This window comes from Dreissena polymorpha, chromosome 8 (genome assembly GCF_020536995.1).
Source record: "Dreissena polymorpha isolate Duluth1 chromosome 8, UMN_Dpol_1.0, whole genome shotgun sequence".
Taxonomy (NCBI): Eukaryota; Metazoa; Mollusca; class Bivalvia; order Myida; family Dreissenidae; genus Dreissena; species Dreissena polymorpha.
This window is the reverse complement of record NC_068362.1, coordinates 32,279,037-32,298,613: the sequence shown is the minus strand read 5'-3', so window position 1 is coordinate 32,298,613 and position 19,577 is coordinate 32,279,037. Positions and strand designations below refer to the sequence as shown.

Here is a 19,577-nt window from a genome sequence, read left to right as displayed (position 1 = left end):
ACTCGACATTTAAGCATGTCCTTTCCTATCCTAGATCTAATTGACAATCTTAAATATACAGTGGTTATTTTCGTTGATCATAATGGTGACACTACTTGTTTCTGGTGCATATATTAAGATGCTAAAGAAAAGACTTTAACTGAAAAAATAAATTCTTTCAAAAACGTAGAGCGTGCTCGAAATCGAGACAACCCGTAAACACAATTGTACAAAAAGAACATAACCAACAATAAAAAAACTGGAGTTAAACATTTTACCTGAGCAAGCATGTTTATCTCAACGAATAGTTTTCAACAACGATAACAATATCGCGTAAATTTAATTCGGCGATAGCAAGCATAACATTTATAAATATTCTAAAGGAAATCATTTATGTATGCTATTGAATCGACGCAATAGTTATTATTTCAATGATATTACTAGGTTTAAGTTCAACATATGGGTAATGGCTTTAAGTTGTTTTAAATTATGTGAAATCATAGAAAAATGTTCAGCAAGCAAGAGGAATGGAGGAACAAATTGGTTTCAGATGGTAACAATGCAATACCCATGCAGAGAGAGCACCGTATGTGATCCGCAATGCAGCGTTTAATCGTCATTCTAATAGAATATTCAGTGCACTACTATTATAAGAACTACTACTACTACTACTACCACTTCTACTACAAAAACTACTTACACTACTATTCCTCTTCCAACTCCTCAATGTCCTCCTCCTTCACCTCCACCTCCTCCTCCTCCTCCTCCTCCTCCTCCTACTCCTCCACCTACTACTACTTCTACTACTACTACTACTACTACTACTACTACTACTACTACTACTACTGCTGCTGCTGCTGCTACTACTACTACTACTACTACTACTACTACTATTACTACTACTACTACTACTACTACTACTACTACTTCTACTACTACTACTACTACTACTACTACTACTACTACTACTACTACTACTACTACTACTACTACTACTACTACTACTACTACTACTACTACTACTACTACTACTACTACTGCTGCTACTACTACTACTTCTACTACTACTACTACAACTACTAATACTACTACTACTACTACTAATACTAATACTTCTTTTTCTGCTACTACTACTATTACTACTACTACAACTGCTACAGCTACAACTACTACTGCTGCTACTACTACTACATCAACAACAACAACCACTACTTCTACTGCTACTACCACTATCTAGCTTACTAAGCGTTGTTGGGCAGAGTTTTTATTTTAAATATTGACAAAATTGAATTAACTTGGCGATTTAAAATTTATTTAATTCAAGAGAAAAAATTTGAGATCAAGAATAATTTTAAATTACGGTGTATAAAACAGTTTTCAATTGTAGTTCGATAACTTGTTCGTTCGCCTGAAGAATCTGAAATGTGGCACTTTAATTAAAAAAAAATCGAATTTCACCTGGTCCGCATAATCCTGTCTTGCATCGATGTTGGCTTGAAATATTGACCAAGTTTGATAAGAACGACCCTTGATTTATCGAAATGTATCTTGCCGTATCAATCTTTATTATTTGAAAGAAATTACAATATATTGATAAATTGGAATGATGATACATTTATGCATATACATAAACACTTCCATGCGAAATCAACTGCTTTATTTGTCGTACTAACATTGTTTTGCTCGTTTGAATGGAATGTAAGTTTTATAATGGTTACAGGGTTATGTCTACTCAAATCAACCCAGAATTGGGGAAAGGTTTGTTAAATTTAAGCGGTATATTTATACAAAATAACGAACTACCGTAAACTGCATATATATCACAACGGATATGGATTTAAGAAACAAATAGTTTAAGTAACAAATTACTTTTTATTTATTATAATCATGAATTTTAAAAGTAAAGAAAGTCTTCCAAATATTTACGTACGTAATTTGCACATTTGGAACAACTGGTCAGACATATATTAGTATGAAGATTAAAAATACTACGGAGAATGGATCTACTGTTAACTTATTTTCTAGCATCCAACTACAATCAAAACAAACACTCGGTTTAAGCACATACTTTTGAAATGTTGTGGTGTTTGACTTGTGATGCATTGGAAAAGGTTCATAAGCCTTCAAAAAAGCGCTGTCATATGTAAAAATCGAATTCCTTGTTCAGCGATGTAACTAAAGTTTCATTATTTTTGGTATCTTTAGTTTACAAACTAATTCTGTTTCATTTGATTGCAGTAAGTAGTGAAAGTAAGGTTCGCAATTTATATTATTTTTTTGCCTTTGTTATACAAGTTAGCTTATATGTTTTTATTTGATTAAAACAGTGCTGCTTTAAAGTCATTGTGTTTATTTTTTTTCCGTAGTAAATTGATTTAAGTTTTAGTTTCACTTTTCTAATGTGAAGTCTTCGGTAGAAACGTGGAGTTATGTCCTGTAACATATCATTGTTTCACATTTTACCACAATCAGTATTTAAATGTTTAAACATTTGACGCGACTCAGCATGAAATGCGTATCGTTTCTTTTTAGTGTGCAACATATGTGTAGCGTCGTTGTGATCGTATGATTCGTGTAACTACTGGTTTGAAAGTTTTATAGAAATATGGACACATCTAAGAAGATGCTATGGTTTAAAGAAATAGTGTTATGCTCTGTGTGCTTTGTAGTTTGCATTTCAGGTAAGTACTATTTTAAACTTGCATCTCTCTTTTTACCTCAATGCAGCAGAGACGGAACGAGTACTGAATCACATACCGAATCAATCGTTATTATTTAACAGAAGGTACCATAGGTTAATATAATGGGTCAGTTTTTTTGTACAAATATAAGAGTGTTTTTCCATAAACTAGCGCAATCTGGTATAATACAAATTTTAATCAAGAAAAAAACTTGTATGCCCCAATTAACACCTACTTTGATTGTTTTTGCTAGTGACGAGTAAATTGCCCGTCACAGTCGGTACCACACGAACAAGTAGGCACATATACAGAACACGAGTAATGCATTATGCCGTCTCGTGATGGGGTATCGCGCATGTATTTGTGGCAAAGGGGTAATGGTGCTGATGTTAAAGCTTAAAAAGGGGTACACTTGACTGCTGAAAGTAGAACATCAAGAGCCATGTTTGCTAATAACCTGATTCCTTGACCATACTTAAATATGACGTCAACGCGTCTTACACATATAGCAACATATTCAAGTTACTAAATACGAAAATGTACCTTTGAATAATTAAGGCTATCTTTAGAGAATGATAATAATATGAATGCACGCACATACATTCTGATTTTTTATTTAATTAAACATCAGCCATACTGTATCGGATATACAATACACCATTTGTATGTTTAATTACAGCCTACACAATATTCCTATCACTTCTTATCAAAGCATTTTACATAATCAACTTATGAACGAATTCTGACAACATATTATGAAAAAGTTGTACGAGCAATATTTAAATTTAGATTGAAAAAAAAAATCTTTTTTTCTATGTGTCAACGTTTGCACATAGGAAAAAAGAGGAATATATATGCGTTTTTTTACAGTGCAAACAATTGCGATTATCAATTATAAATTCAATGGCTTCATGTTCATAAAAACTATGGGCCTATACAAAAGTGCTATGTATTACAACAAATTTCTATCTTCTACACATCAGTCGCAACTTTAAATTGAAATAATGCAACTGGAATATTGCAACAATTTAAACAATAAACACATGTAAAACCTGCTATGTGCTTAAATATATTAACATTCACTGTTTTAAATGTATCCATCCGATAACAGTCATAATGCTCGATAAAATGATCTACACGTGTATTCCAATAGAGTGGAAAAGGTTTGTTCGTACCTAGAATGATCTATCACTGGCAGTGATAGTTATGTAATGTATGATTCAACACCATTAGATTGTTTTTGTCGTTGATTGTTTAACAGGCTTAATAAGTATTGAATGTATTTATGCTAAACGTATGCATGATATTATTCGAAATATATGTGTTATCATTTTTTTCTATTTTTAATAATCATAATTCAATAATAATTCCAAAACGCGCTTTCTTGTTATTTGACAGCATCATCAGTCGTTACTTTACATGTGCAATTAATCGAAACATCACCAAGAGTAAAATATGAATTGGTGTGCTCTTGGGCAATTGACCCATACGCTCCAGTCGGTGTGTACAGAAAAAAGAAGTCTGACACTGATTGGCAGTATATCTTGACGATATCTTATCATGAGAACGGTTGTTCTATAAGACCGCCGTCTCAGCCTGATGGTGTGAAATGCGGATGTTTAATCCGTGGACGTACAGGTTGTAATATAACAAGCTCTCCGGAAATCAGTGAAGACGTCGAATGGATGTGTGAAATTCTTTCCAGACCAGTAATAAAACAAAGCAATAGTGTCACTGTATCAATAAAAGGTACGTGTGTTTCCATAACATTATTATAATGTTAAATGTTAAATATAACATATGCTAGTGTAAGACGTCAATCAATGACGTTGTTGATAAAATTGCTTTTTATCTACGTTTCGTAAAGCTAGCTTAAAAGATTTGCCCTAATTCGTTTTGTTGTTAACATCAAGAATGTTACTCAGCAGTCACTGTGTAACAAATACACGAACGTTGGCACACAACTGTTACTGAGGTGCCGGTGTCATTTTTATTTCCAGATTTTCGAATATGAATATATGTTTAATTATTTAATAGAATATATCGGATGAATCATTCGACGTATCAATATAATACAGTGTACTAGCACATTATGCTGAATATTATTTTTCAGATATTAATCAAAATAAAGGACAGGAATACGTTTTCTATACAACGGAAAACCAAAGCGTTTTGCTGAATTGTTCTGACGATAAATCAATTACTAAGAAATCAACGCAATCAATCTCAGTGAACGAGTTTTTAGTACAGTCTTTGCGAAATGGAACGCAGTTTAACCGAATCCAAAAGAGTGAAACAAATGAGCACTTTAATGTTTCATTTACAAGGGATGATAACGGCACCTTTATGTCTTGCATACGTGGGCTAAGGATCATAGCCCGATGGACAATCGTCGTGTTGTGTAAGAAACAATTCAAACTATGCATTAAATATATTGCATTTATAGCAATCATATTGAAATGCTTCACGTACACTTAATGACATCTCGGTGATAAACACAATTACATTTTCAGATCCACCGACTGTTTTTGACATGGGATACATTGCAATTATAGAGAACAGAACAATCAGCAAGGAATGCAAGTATATACATGGCAACCCAACGCAGACAAATATATCTTGGTGGGTAGGGAGTAAGTTAGTTGTGCTCGGCAGTCAGCTCATAATAAATCAAGTTAGCAGACAGAGTGCTGCAATATACATGTGTGAAGCAATGAATCGTTTTGATCAAGATGATTTGACATATATTGGCCAAGGATCGGGCATGTTGCAACTCAAAGTCCAGTGTGAGTAGAAATGTATTTTTAATTTTGTCAGCAAAGTAGCAAAGTAATGACATTGGTGGTTACGGTAGCTACAATACATTTGGCATGACCTGTTCCTCCAAAAGGATAACATTATTCGTACTTTTATTGCTTCATCATAACCTTACGTCTTAAATATTTGCATTGACCGTTCTGGTATCATACAAATATATGTATATTAATATATCAACTGATAAAGATTTGGGAGTTATGATGGTTGCTTTCCGTGATGTTTGTAGATCCCGCAACAATAACACGATTTCACATCAACGCATTACCCCAAAATATGCAAGTGACGCTGATAGAAACTGAAAATGCAACATTTCAATGTATCGGAGATGGCAATCCTCAACCAACACTTACATTAATAAAACAGCCAACAGATGATCTAAATGAGACATTAACACATACCTTTGATAGAATGATCCTCCGTTATGACATTGCGGCTGTTAGCAGTAAAGATTCTGGCCAGTATACCTGTGCATCTTCCAACTCTATTGGCGAGAATGCCAGAATTCTTCATTTATATATAAAAAGTTTACAAGGTTAATATATTTAATAATTATTGAATTCATATTGACCAGTTTACAATAACTGGTGATTATAATTATTCGATTTATAAATAGCCTTTTAATGAATCTTTTATAGCGCTTTAAACGTTTTTGTAGTAAAGGTCAATTTATAATATCCCGTGTAATATAATATCCATTTACTGAAGGTAAAAAATATGTTATCTGCTAGTTTTGAATTCATCCAATATGGTTTATGTATTAATTGTTATGTCGAATATCCATTTATTGTCGCTATTGCTAGATGTTAATCGACAATCCAATACATCACTCTTTATTGTTTTCAAAATTAACTAAACCCGCTCTCATTTGGCAAGACCCTCTAGTCCGTTACAGTCGTCGAATGTGGTGGGTTAGAATATGTTTGTACACACTTATGGGACCATTCATTTTATGGTATTATTAAATGTGTGTTTATTCAGACTATATTCATATCATTCATAATTCTTATTATCACATGTTTTGTCATTTTTGTAATATTGTATGAAATGTCACGAGCCCCATCTTCTACAAATACACTTGCTATATACAACTATTATAACTTATATATAACACATTCTTCTTTGACCCCTCTCGGTTGCAATAAGCTTTCGTCTATAATAATAGCATATGCGTACTCACACTTTTTAAACCAAAAAATAATATAAATTTTAGAACTTGGGAATCTTATGCACGGAAGATCGATGCTTGTAACTGATACCTCAGTTAACTTACAATGGATTCTTTCCGACGCTGGAGCGCTAAATATAGTGCAAAACAACACGTGTTTTGTTCTTTACAAGACTAGTAAAGAAATAGTTTGGGACAAAGTTATAATAGATATAAATTGGACGCTGAATTTGACATTACTAAAGCTGGATCTTGAGCTTACGCACCTGCGTCCTGACATTCAGTATGAAGCTCAGTTGATAGCAAGTTTCTCGTCTGGCAATTACTCCATCGCACCAACATTGACGTTCAAGACAAGTTTCTTGTCTGGCAATTACTCCATCGAACCAACAGTGCCGTTCAAGACATTGTCGTGTATGTATTGCTTTATTGTCTTAGTTGTCTGTTTTAAGCGGCAATGTACTACTTGCATTATTAAGACGCTTGCCTTAATATATTTCAAAATATGAATGATTAATATAATAAATCAATAGGTAGGTCATTGCAAATATTAATTCTATGTGAACATGCTTAATCTTCATTCAATACTCATTTAATAAAAATTAAAGGTGTTGTTTTTTAATGACATGCAATAAATTTGATTTTAATATATCAAGTCTAATATATCTAAGCAAACTTTATCACCGAATTTCCTTCTGAACTTCTCCTGCGTCTTTGTTTGTATCATGCTTTGCTCGAGACAAATATAGGAGTTCATATAATTTTTTAAAGATTGAGATTTAAGTTACTTTTGAATGATTGCCTAACAACGTTATGCCGATGTTTTATTTATGCACGTTTATATATTGAAGAACGCATACATTTCTGTGTTATTGTTAAATGCATGAATTTTGAAAAGTTACTATTATTTAAATGTCTGTGCTAGTTTCAGAAGAGACGAAACTTTACATAATTGTTGCGGCTATTGTCGGTTCGGTGCTTATCATGTGCATCATGGGCGCAGTTCTGCGACTGTGTTTGAAAAGATCACTAAGATCTGATACACAGGGAGGTAAGAATCAATATGTAAGACGGACATTTCCTCAACAACTGCTATTAGTTGAGTGTTTCTTTTTGTTATCAAACCTTAGCAATATAAAGAAATGAAATCAAACAAAGTGTATTAGATTTTTACACCGGTTGGATAGTAAAGCATAAATTGGTGTTTGCAAAGCTTACATATATACATCTAAATATCTATAATTCTATCGCGTGGTAAACAACATGGGAAATCGTTGACAACAAATTATGTAATCAAAACTATTTAGACTTAGTATTTCACTGCTTCACTGTCAATGTGGTAAACTTAAAGTATCAAGCCTTCTATTTAAAAAAAAAGCTTCAACACTCTAAGAGCGGATGTAATGTTTGCTTGCAGAGATTGAAAACGTACGGATGAGCGCGCGAAATAATATGGCCACCATGAGTACGGTAGGAAATGCATCTGAATTTGAAGACCATTACGATTGCATTGACATGAGCAGAATGCATCCAAGTATCGATCCACAAGTCGCTCGAAGTGCTCATATTGAATCAGTCCCTCTTCAAATTATTGGTGGAACCAATCTACGTGGTGCGCTCTTAAGATTATCATTATTTATGTAATGACGTTGACAAGAAGTTCGTTTAGTATCTTTTGAAAATATTAAGCAGAGTCCATTCAAGATCACGCATTTGTTCGGTTTCCCAATTGTGTTGTTATTATAATTCGTTATATTAATCACTTCTTGTGAATATGCATCAGCTTGATACCGGATAGGCGATTACATTAAACGCTGTCAATTGATAGTTAACATGCTTTTAAACTGATTTTTTGTCTGGCTAACAACTGTTTCCAGAATGACATAATATACACGCGTGTTTTATTTTCAGATGAAATATGTTTGCAGACTAAAACGTATGTAATTTACATGGTTAACGTCGTTTTGTTCTCTACAGTACATATGTATTGCGTGATTAGATTTTTAAGGTTTGTAATGGGTTCAGTTGATTGCGGTTTCCGTTAAATACCTATTTCTTTTAATATCGATTGCATAAACATCATAAACATGCCATCCACCAATTCAACTTCGGAAATTTTCGCATGTAATTCTAATACCATAGTCATAGCATTCTGGAAGGACCAGTATTGTTTTATGCTCTCTGGACAGTATATTCTGAGTAATTCGCGCTGTGATATGCACAGGGCCAATAAAGACGCCTATTACATCCTGAATCGCGCTAGAAACCCGTCTGAGGAGCAGTACAACTATTTGGGAGAGGTTGATGAATGTGAAGTAGAAGAATACACGACTGAGTGCTGCCGTAAGTTATACTATGTGTAAACGAGTTGAAGCCGTATTGATACCAAAACTTAATTCTCACTAATAGGTAAGGTAGTATAAGAACGTTGTTGTTGTAGTTCTACACCATCTCGTTGGTTGTAATAAAAGAATATTAGAAATAGTGGTATTACAACTACTATTAGAAGTAGTACACGTTGAAGTACTAGAAGTTATACATGATGAAGCAGTAGCAGTAGCATTAGCCGTAGCCTTATTCATGTTTTTCTTTGTATATTTAGAGGAATTGTTGTGACACTGGTCGAATGCTAGATGTTTTAAGAATGCTAGATTTGTTTAATGGTAATATTGACTACAGCAGCAGATTATTGTAGAAAAATTAATTCGACATTCGAAAATGAGCATGTCACACTACAATTAGTAAAAACTGAACACCATTGTATGCTTTGACCAGATTGTTTGTTTTTATTTTGTCCAATATTTTTTAACATTTTTGTATCCTATCTTTTTACAGATAGCAGTAGTTCGACAACCGATTCGGTAATCTCCGACACATGTTTACAGTACTTAACAGGTCAGCATATTACCGTTTTTGCTTAGTCGAAGACAGTTATAGTTGAGCTACCAATGTTAGACATAAACATAAATTTCAATCTGTATGTTTTGTTTGTATTATATGGTCAAATACTCAAGTGCGTTAGAAGCGTGTCTATATTATGCTTTAGCGTCAAGTAATGTGTATTTTAATGAATAAATATGAAAAGGTCATCTCTGGTTTGTGAATTTACCTAAAATTATAAAGAAATTAATTTTCAGATAGACTGTCAAATAGTGTAAGTTGTTATTGTATTGTGTATTGTTTTTATGATAAAGCTTAACGTCTTGAATATAAGCTCAAGTGCTTCGCAACACTGAAGTGTTATGAGACACCGTTAATCTGGGAAGAATCAGTACTGTGTGTTTTTGGTAATATATAAAGAAAACTGGCACATGGTGAATCTAAATGCGGTCCAAGAGTCTGAATTCTAACAGCATATCTACTACGATTTCGCGACGTCATCTAATTAAAAGAAACGTATAGACCACTGGATAAATATTATAAGTAATTCAATGATTACATTGACAGGCATTCATAATTTACAACTCAGTATTTTTGCAAAAAAAACAATTGATTTATTGTATTGTATCGTTATGTTTCAGTGATTGACAACCTGCCAACTCCACCCGAAAGGTAATATCTTTAAGTAATTGTATAGAAAGTAAGTGTGTGTGCATGCTATAGCGCATATGGTTGCAGGATAACAATACGTTATACCTTATCAGGATTTGCTTGTGTTTATGCGGTGGGGGTCTGAGTGTGGTGGTGGTGCTGATTGGTCACTTGTTCGGTGTCAGATTGTAGTTTCCGCTTGATAACGAACAGGAATTATTTGTCTTTTGTAAAAACATTTATATGTGTAATCAATGCTTCGGTTGGAATAGCATATTGCATGCAAAGTGAATGCTTTTTAGTTCAGTGTAAACAGTTTTAAGGCAGAATATTAGTTACCACTTAACGACTCAATAATTTATATTTTGTTTTCGCTTCGGACTTTATTTGGGCTAGATTGGGGCAATGTCATATAACCGTTAGTTCATGTAGTAAACCGATTACAGTTGAACAACTAAAAAGGAATTCAACTATTAATGATACTGTATTTTTGAATAATTGTTATCCATACCTTGTCTAGTGTATATGTGTGTGATTTTGAGTAAATTCATCCATTGCTTAAATATTTTATGAAACGAATACTGTTTCTGCGCTTTCGATTGATCATATATGAAAACAAATTCAAGCGTTCAATACGTTTGTTTTTTAGGAAGTTCATATTGTCCTATTTAATAAAAGAAAAGCGGCACTCGAACTTTGCGAATCTTATTCGTATAACTTTATTTTTCCACCAGTTTCTTAACCAGTGAATATGATGATGTTGCGAACACTTCTATACAACCACGTTCATAGAATGCATGGCCCAAATAAAACAACTTGGGTCTGTTCTTTTAAGTAAGTATGTCTCTATAAATGGTAATAATGCTTAAGTTGAATAAGCGCGCGCGTGTGTGGTAATGAAATCTTTAAGTTTTAAAATTTAATTTCATAATTCTGCTCTTTTACATTAGTGCTACCATTTTCAGACATTGTTCTGTGTCTACGTCCTCTTCGTCCTTACATGATGGCGAGGATTTTTTGAACGTGTAGCGAACAAACAGATACGCAATGGAGATCTGGTAGTGTCTTGGTAAACGTGTAGGACATGGAAAGCTTTTGAGTATGCTTACAACGTATATGGTGAGAACGAGAAAGGAAAATGGAAACAGTACCAATCATTTATATACTACATTAAGATCTGATAGAGACGCATGCGGAATTCATGGTCGTAACGCTGACGTGTGCACTTCAGGTCGATCTCTCGCTGTGTTTCTTCTACGCTTGAAATTCGTTCATTTGTCTACATCGCGTCCACAAAAGACCTCATCAACAATGCCGCACAATCTTCATACGTTTATCCAGATCCTTAACCCGATCTGTGCCTGATGCAGATTTTTAACTACATTAACATTGTACATAGAATGTGTTAATAGAAAGGTAAAGTAGCAGTGCATAAACACAAAAAGATACCGTGTTCTCTCTGACGGAAACAGATCCTGGTAGAATAAAAAATCACATCTGTTCTGCTAGCCAGAAAGTGACGCCAGCCGTGGAGATGATCGAGCGTTTTCTGGGTTGCTTAATTGGACAAAAAGCTTTATTTATACTGTGTTTATATTGTTTTTGTTGTGTACGTTTTTTGTTTTGGTGGTGTTTATTTGTTGCTTTTTTATCGGGGAGGGTTGATGAATAAAATATTTCGACGCAAGTATAAGAGGTAGACTTATACCTGACATGTTGTTTATCTGCGCTTGAACTCGGAGTGTTTCCCATCACTCCTACCTAATTAAGTTATTGGAATCGCTCAAGTTGTGAGCAATATTGAATTGTTTGTTCGTATTTTGTGTGGTCTTGGGCTGTGGAAGCTGTGGGGACAGGAGTTCAGGAATATGATAAACAGCACATATGACTTTTTTATGTTTCTCAGAAGATAAAGCAAGAAGAGCACGCATCGGTTTACAATAGTATATATATATATATATATATATATATATATATATATATATATATATATATATATATATATATATATATATATATATATATATATATATATATTTATTTTATGCTTTCCAGTAGTTTATAGAGACATATCATTGAAATAAAACTGGTATTTCACTGTTTTAAACAGTGAAAAATAACAGTGACAAATAACGATATTTTTCACTGTTTAACTGTGAAATGACGTATTTTCGACGAAATGACGTCATAAATCCAGCGAAATTCTCCAGTAAAACTCTTATAAAATGTAAATAAACGGTGTAAAAAGCATAAAATAAAAATAAAATTTGTTGGATTCGATGAAATATCGATTTTAATTCACTAGTGATCATAAAAAATACATATTTTATATGATCACTCGTGAAATAAAATCGATATTCCATCGATTCAATATATATATTAGCATTACTTATTTTGCGTTGTTTATTGTTTATTGTCATGTAGCAACAGTTCATTATTTCACACGAGTAAATGCTTTGTTATGCATAAAAATAATAGTTTTTGTTTTACATAATAATAATAGCAATAATAATAATAATAATAATAAATGATGAAAATTTAATTAATAAAGTGTGATAAATAAATCATTAAAAGCCTTAGATTTCATGCCATTAACGAACTTGAACAGCTTAGATTATTGATACCCCATACCTCAACACAAACAAATAGTATCGCCTTTTGAGATTTTGCCTCAACCGATAACGTTGTGTCATTTCTTACCTATAAAAAACACATTCTACGAAAGTGTAGACGCAAGATTATAATGCTGATAACAATGCAATGCACGATCTTATTGTCATACTGAAAAATAACGATCAGCGTAACGACAGTCGTTTAAAACAAGAAAATAATACCGAATGTGAATTTGGCTATATTATGTCAATATTTAACGAGGGCTGCCCTTACTTAACACCCATTGTTGAGGCATTACACTCAACGATAGAGACACGCGAACACATATGCACACATTCTCTTCATTTGTATCACAGATATAAACATCAAAATGAAACGATACTACTACTCAGGACGTGTATCAACAAGGTTAAAGCACTACCGACTGCATTTTCTTATTACACGCGTATGCATATGACATAAGTCACATCGGACAAAAGCTAAACAGCGCATTTATTCATTAAAAATGATATTATAAAATCAATGGTCTATTCTTACGGGATAAACTTCTCACACATAAAATAAGCACAAAATTGATAAACTACATGAAAGCCATGTACTCCACTTTCAGATCTGTAGTTAATAAGTATTAGACATTATATAGTCACACTGAGTAAAGCAGGGCTTCTGTTGATCATCTATATTGCATACATTTCGTAAACGAAATGTAATGTGAACTGAGAAGTTAACGTTGCATTTTCAATCAGTGAATAGTACACACATGTAAGGGGCAAGCTACTACAGACGACAAAGGGTCAACAATAAACTAGGTATTCCAAACAGCTTCAAAGACACATCAATTATTGTGCTCCTCGTCATCCAGCCAAGCATTTCGATGCTGCTATCTTTGAAAAAATAAATAATCAAACCTTGTCTGTACGAGGTTGTTAACATAACGAACCTTAAATACTGATTTCAGACTATACCATCAAAACTGCCTTATGGCATATAGTGCAGATGTAATGATTAGGGTTGGAATGGATGTTGTATCACACGTTCTCCGGATAAGACGAGTGTAGTGGAATGGGAGGTTGCTTTTTCCATTATAGGAGCACTTTAGTTGAGCAATTTTTCCTAAAATAAAGCAGGAAAAATACTATGTTTTATATATTCTACACAAAATTTATCACGTGTTCTGCAATTGCAATTTTATAACAATAGGAATCATATTAGGTAATGAATTCCATTAATATTTCAAATATTGAAGTGTATTGAAGTTTATATTTTAATTAAATAATTAGATTGCGTATGTATCACATTATTTCATAATGTTAATGTTCTTCTAATAAGCATTAAACATATTATATATACCATTGTTTTTGTATGGAAAGCCACATCTACCAAGCGCTTTCTTTTTTATATTTGAAAGCACAGTGTGTTAACATACAAGTGTCATTACAAAAAAAATACATAAACATGAATAGATATTTTTTTATTTGTGTTAACAACACCGCTCTTGAACCAAAAGATAACATTTTATAAACTAGAAAACAAACCGCATTCTTTGAATTTCGTATGCATTATTGGGACAGTGGTACTCGTTAGCTGGTGTGAAAAGAACGGTGCAGGGAAACAAATCTATACGGAATTTAATTAAAAATCAGCCACAATCGTGAGTATTTTATTAAGGCGTCGTTCACGAGAACATCGTTCAATTGTTTATTGTAAACCAGACGGGCACACAATAGTCTAGCGGACAATAGTTATTGTTTCATTATAAATTTCCTTATGTTAAATTTCCTTTTATGTTCGTGTTGAGATTTGCTTTAGAAACTGTCACTTGCAGCTGTTGATATTCGCCTTGAACTCATGCACGTAATACAATGTTGGCATTGTGTACTTAAAATAGACAATACAGGACTAAGTTCACAAATTTAAGAACGTACTGAGATGTGGTTACAAAATATCTGAATACTCTCGCGAAACAACATAAGACTGAAAATAAGAAAAACAAGCAAATTCGTTGAATTTATATCCTGCGCCAATATACTTCTGGACACAAAAGTTTACTGGACACACACAAAAAAAGCATTTTTTCAAGATACAAAGGGCCATAACTCCTTTATTATCCGATGGTATGCATTGCCATTTGGCAAGCATCATCCTCTTATCCATATATACTCATATCAAGTTTCAATGAAATCCGCCAAAGCACTTTCAAAATATGGCTCCGGACACAAAAAAGAATTTTTTCAAGATACAAAGGGCCATAACTCCGTTATTAACAGATGGTTTACAATGCTATTAGGCGTGCATCATCCTCTTATCCATATATATACTCATTCCAAGTTTCAATGAAATCCGCAAAAGCACTTCCAAGATATGGCTCCGGACACAAAAGTGCCGGACGGACGGACGGAAAGACGGACGGACGGAAGGACGGACAACGCCAAAACAATATCCCTCCGCCTATGGAGGGGGATAATTATACACATGGTTACAGTTTTGGACTTTCAAGCAACACAATGTCACCTGTTTGCTAAAAATATGACATATGCTCCTGAAGTGGCAGACAATACTGCACAAAATGCGCAAGAGCATGTGCTTATATGCCGATTCATATGTGCATACATATCCGTAATATCAATACTAATCTTTTTCGCAAAACGCGAGCTCAAATGCCAACGCACAAAAAAATGGACGGACGGACAAGGGAAAATGTATTTATAACCCCTAAATTTGAAAAGCGGACAGTGAAAACAGAATACGATATTTTGATAAGCCTTAGTTATTCTATTGAAACGCTATATGAACATTTCTTTACGACAAAAATACATTAAAAGGTATGTATATGTTAATCCATCTGTGTTTAAATATCACCAATTACAGACTTAATCCGATAAAAAACGAACTTGTCAAACTGTGTAAAAATTTAAATGAAGCATTTGTAATTCGCAACTCCTTGATCAATAATACCATTTATCAGGTATCACCTACAAATCTTTCTTCCATTATATGTTTAGAAAAAAAAATCACTGTATGCATTTTCTTCATTTGTATTTATTGTTTTTTGTAAAAAAATTATTTGTTTTGAACTTAACAATATTATAAACGTGATGTACTTACTTTAATACTGTATGTATTAAGGCGATGTACGTATGTATAAGCCTAAATAAAATGTCTGTTCTCTTCTGATTTCAATTACAAGCTGAGTTTGAAAATCGACGCGCGGGTGCTAAATGTCTACTTAAACCTTGTATATTGTAAATTCGTGATAGCATCATGTGGGACTAATTTCGTTTGGTCATTATAATTAAATGTAGTTTCAGTTCTATTTTTCGATAAAGTCGTTAGGTCGGATATTATTTGAATTAATTATTATTTTCATACCATTAAACAAGTCAACAATTCTTAATTGACTGCATCACATCAGTATCTTTTTGCTGAGATTGCAAATAATGGCTTGGCCTTATTGATATTTTCCTCATCATATAGATAAAAATATATTCTTTCATAGCGTAAAACAAGAACACTCTGGTAGCAATTTAAAAATTGTGTATTTCTTAAATGATGCTTTTGTTATTTATTTTGTGTTCAATACATTTAATAAACAAACAACGGGTATAATGCAATGACTTTTATCATTATTTAATAAATGCAAACCACTACTAACAAATTGAACTAAAACATTGATCAATAAGGCCACACAATTTAAATATTAAGTGTGTACTTCTAAAGAATAAAATAAATGGAATAATGGAAATGCAAATGAAAAAGGCAATACTTTAAAACTCTGCTTCATAATTAGTCATTACTACAGTATACATATTTCTTGCTACCATAACTTAATAATAGTATTAATATTAATTATTGCTAATTATGAATTAGCAAATCCACAAATAATAACAAAAGTATATGACTAACGGTAAACAAATGAAATTTTTGAAGTATTTTGGAGAAAATCTCTTTAGTATAGAATTGTCAGTTCTCTTCGTAACGTTTAAACGTCGACATCGAAATCTCATCTCCGTGATTACTCAATTTAACAGCTTCGTCAGCCTTGAATTAAGTTTCGCAGCTTCAGTTTGCTTCTCTTCGGCATTACTTCTGGCGACTTTCGCTGCTCGCATACATTCAACAGCGCTGCTCAGATTCATCCCAGCATATGCCCAAACAGCAAGTGTTAATACCAAACTGGCTCCATCTGTAAATAAATGAGTATATTTTATAAGCCTTCAAAAATTTTGTTTTAAATTGTTTTTTTTAAGATATTCATTTCAATAGATTTACATGTGTTGTTAATGCTTTTTAATGACATCTATTCAAATGCACAGATTTGCATTTCTTATTTACTTGTTACTGTATGTATAGAAATAAGATCTTACACGAAACTTGGATCAGAACAGTGCCTACAACGATCCCTAAACATGCAGCGAAGATTTTTGCAACGTTCCAATTGGTTTCCTGTTCAATGGACTGTGCAATGTCTTCAAAATCGCGTGCTTCTTTCTCCAACAAAATTCTAGCCTCTCTTTCACAATGCCATGAAAATAAAACTAACAATTCAGTTTGTAACTCGTTACTACCCTAGAGTAATAGCTTTTTACAATGAGTGTTTATTGTCTATTGCAACAACGAATACATATACAGTATGTTTTAATAGATCTATCTGTGTTAATATCTTAATAATTGTGGAAATATTTTCGATACCTCGATTTTTCTTTTACAGTCAGCAATTTCTTGATCCTTTGGCTTTGGGTGCATAGTCATTTTGTTAGTTTTTTTAATAAATAGTACTATTATTAGTAGTACACAGTAATTTAAAAACAAAACTTAATCGTAAGGTTCAAGATTTTACTAGCTATGTCTTCCAATATTAAGATCAACATAACTTTTGTAACACACTCCACACAGATAAACTAAATAGAGCACCGTCGAGTATGTTTTTATTATCGACCATCTTAGAAATAAAATGCTAACGTGATGTAAGCACTTCAATAAGTCATAATTTATATTTTAAATTGTATGATGTCATGAATGACGTCATTTACAACTTGTTTTACTACCACTACGTTTCGTTTATGTACAACGGACACTTTCTCGCATCGATATTTTTGTATGGAACGCCAAAACTGCCTTTTGTTGAACAAGACTGATATGTTGGGTTAAGTTGACATCTGTTGGGTTAAGTTTACATTATGTTGGATTCATTTGACATCATGCTGGGTTAAGGCGACATTATGTTGGGTTAAGTTGGCGTTATGTTGGGTTCATTTGAGATTATGTTAGGTTAAGGTGACATTGTGTTTTATTAATTTGACATTATGTTGGGTTAAGGTGGCATAATGTTGTGCTAAGTTGACATTATGTTGAGTTAAGTTGACAATATGCCGGGTTAAGTTCGCATTATGTTTGGTTAAGTTGACAATGTGTTGGGTTAAATTGACATTATGTTGGGTAACGGTGACATTATGTTGGGTTAAGGTAGCGCACCTCTAATGATTTCCCGATATTTTACGATCATTGCCGATCTACAATGATCGGTTATTTCCGAGAGATGCATTTTATTTTTTTCAAAGTTCGAATTTTGTTGTATGTTTACGTAATTCCTTTAGACTACATTATTTTCACAATAAATATTGACTTTGATCCAAATATCGTCTGAAAAAATACGATTTCGCGATTCCTTCAAAGATTGGCGAGCCTTTTTATCTGTTTACTTATAGATATCTAATTTATGATAACACAAGTGTGAAATAGTCGTGGCCTAGTGGTTAAGGCGATGGACTACATATCTTTTAGGATCTTCCCGCGCAGGTTCGAATCCTGCCAACATCGCATACTTTTTGCGACACGTTTTATTTCTTTTCTAACGTAATTTGATGTAATGTAGCATATATGCTATGTTTTTTGTTTATAATGATGACATTTTTATGCATATCCTTCAATTTTTAAAATTAAAACAACGTTATGGCTAAATTGGGTGATTTACTGCTGAAAATACGAATGATGCATGTTGCATTTTTATTTTTATTTAAAAAAGTAAACGGTAAATCTGTCTATTTCTTAGTATTTTTGCTGTATATAGTGTTTCTATAAAAAACTATGTTTAAAATATAACTTAAATGATACTATTTTTAATTTGATGACACTTTGTTTTTAACCGACCCAATTTTTACTTGGCTGAAATCACTTACATTTCATGGCGCTCTTCCATAGATAAAAATTTGTAAAAAATGAATGTCTGTAAAAGAATACTTATTTCATCTTGTTTAAATTTTAAACCCCTTTACTGCATCTATACACACCAACAGCATGCCCATATTTGGAAATTTGAATGAATTATGGAACTTTTATATACCCAAGGGGTGAAAATAAACTGTACAAAAGCTGAGCGTGGGGGTGGTTTTGAAAAAAAACGGTATATTTTTTTTAAAAGCATGGAAAGCCTACCTACAAATTTGCATGTTGTTCAGTGAAATGATGCTGATGAAGAAAAAAATTAATTAGATTATATTTGGATATGTGCCCATTAGAGGTGCGCTACCTTAAGTTGTTATTATGTTCGGTTAAGTTGCCATTATGTTAGGTTAAGTTGGCATTATGTTCGGTTAAGTTGACATTATGTTGGGTTATGTTGGCACTTATTATATTCGATTAAGTTGGCATTTTATTCGGTTAAGTTGACATTATGTTGGGTTCAGTTGCTATTATGTTCGGTTAAGTTGACATTATGCTAGGTTAAGTTTACATCATGTTCGGTTAAGTTGCCATCATTTTAATAAAATTTTATAAAAACCACTTTCCCCACC

General features: G+C 32.9%; 1 protein-coding gene across 2 annotated transcripts; it reads left to right on the top strand.

Annotated features, from left to right (window-relative positions):
* Positions 1 to 2,430: 2,430 nt before the first annotated feature.
* On the top strand, positions 2,431 to 12,106 carry LOC127842506 (uncharacterized). 2 transcript variants are annotated; one of them, XM_052372037.1, is made up of 14 exons: positions 2,431 to 2,660; positions 4,059 to 4,409; positions 4,774 to 5,061; positions 5,174 to 5,446; positions 5,704 to 6,009; positions 6,688 to 7,056; positions 7,568 to 7,693; positions 8,060 to 8,254; positions 8,554 to 8,578; positions 8,867 to 8,985; positions 9,478 to 9,537; positions 10,164 to 10,194; positions 10,908 to 11,007; positions 11,139 to 12,106. In XM_052372037.1, the coding sequence occupies exons 1-13, from the start codon at positions 2,585 to 2,587 to the stop codon at positions 10,963 to 10,965; spliced, it is 2,277 nt and encodes a 758-aa protein (XP_052227997.1). In that variant the 5' UTR covers positions 2,431 to 2,584; the 3' UTR covers positions 10,966 to 11,007; positions 11,139 to 12,106. The 2 variants fall into 2 exon arrangements, with proteins under 2 accessions (XP_052227997.1, XP_052227998.1); XM_052372038.1 differs by having other exon boundaries at positions 11,124 to 12,106.
* The last annotated feature ends 7,471 nt before the right edge of the window (positions 12,107 to 19,577 follow it).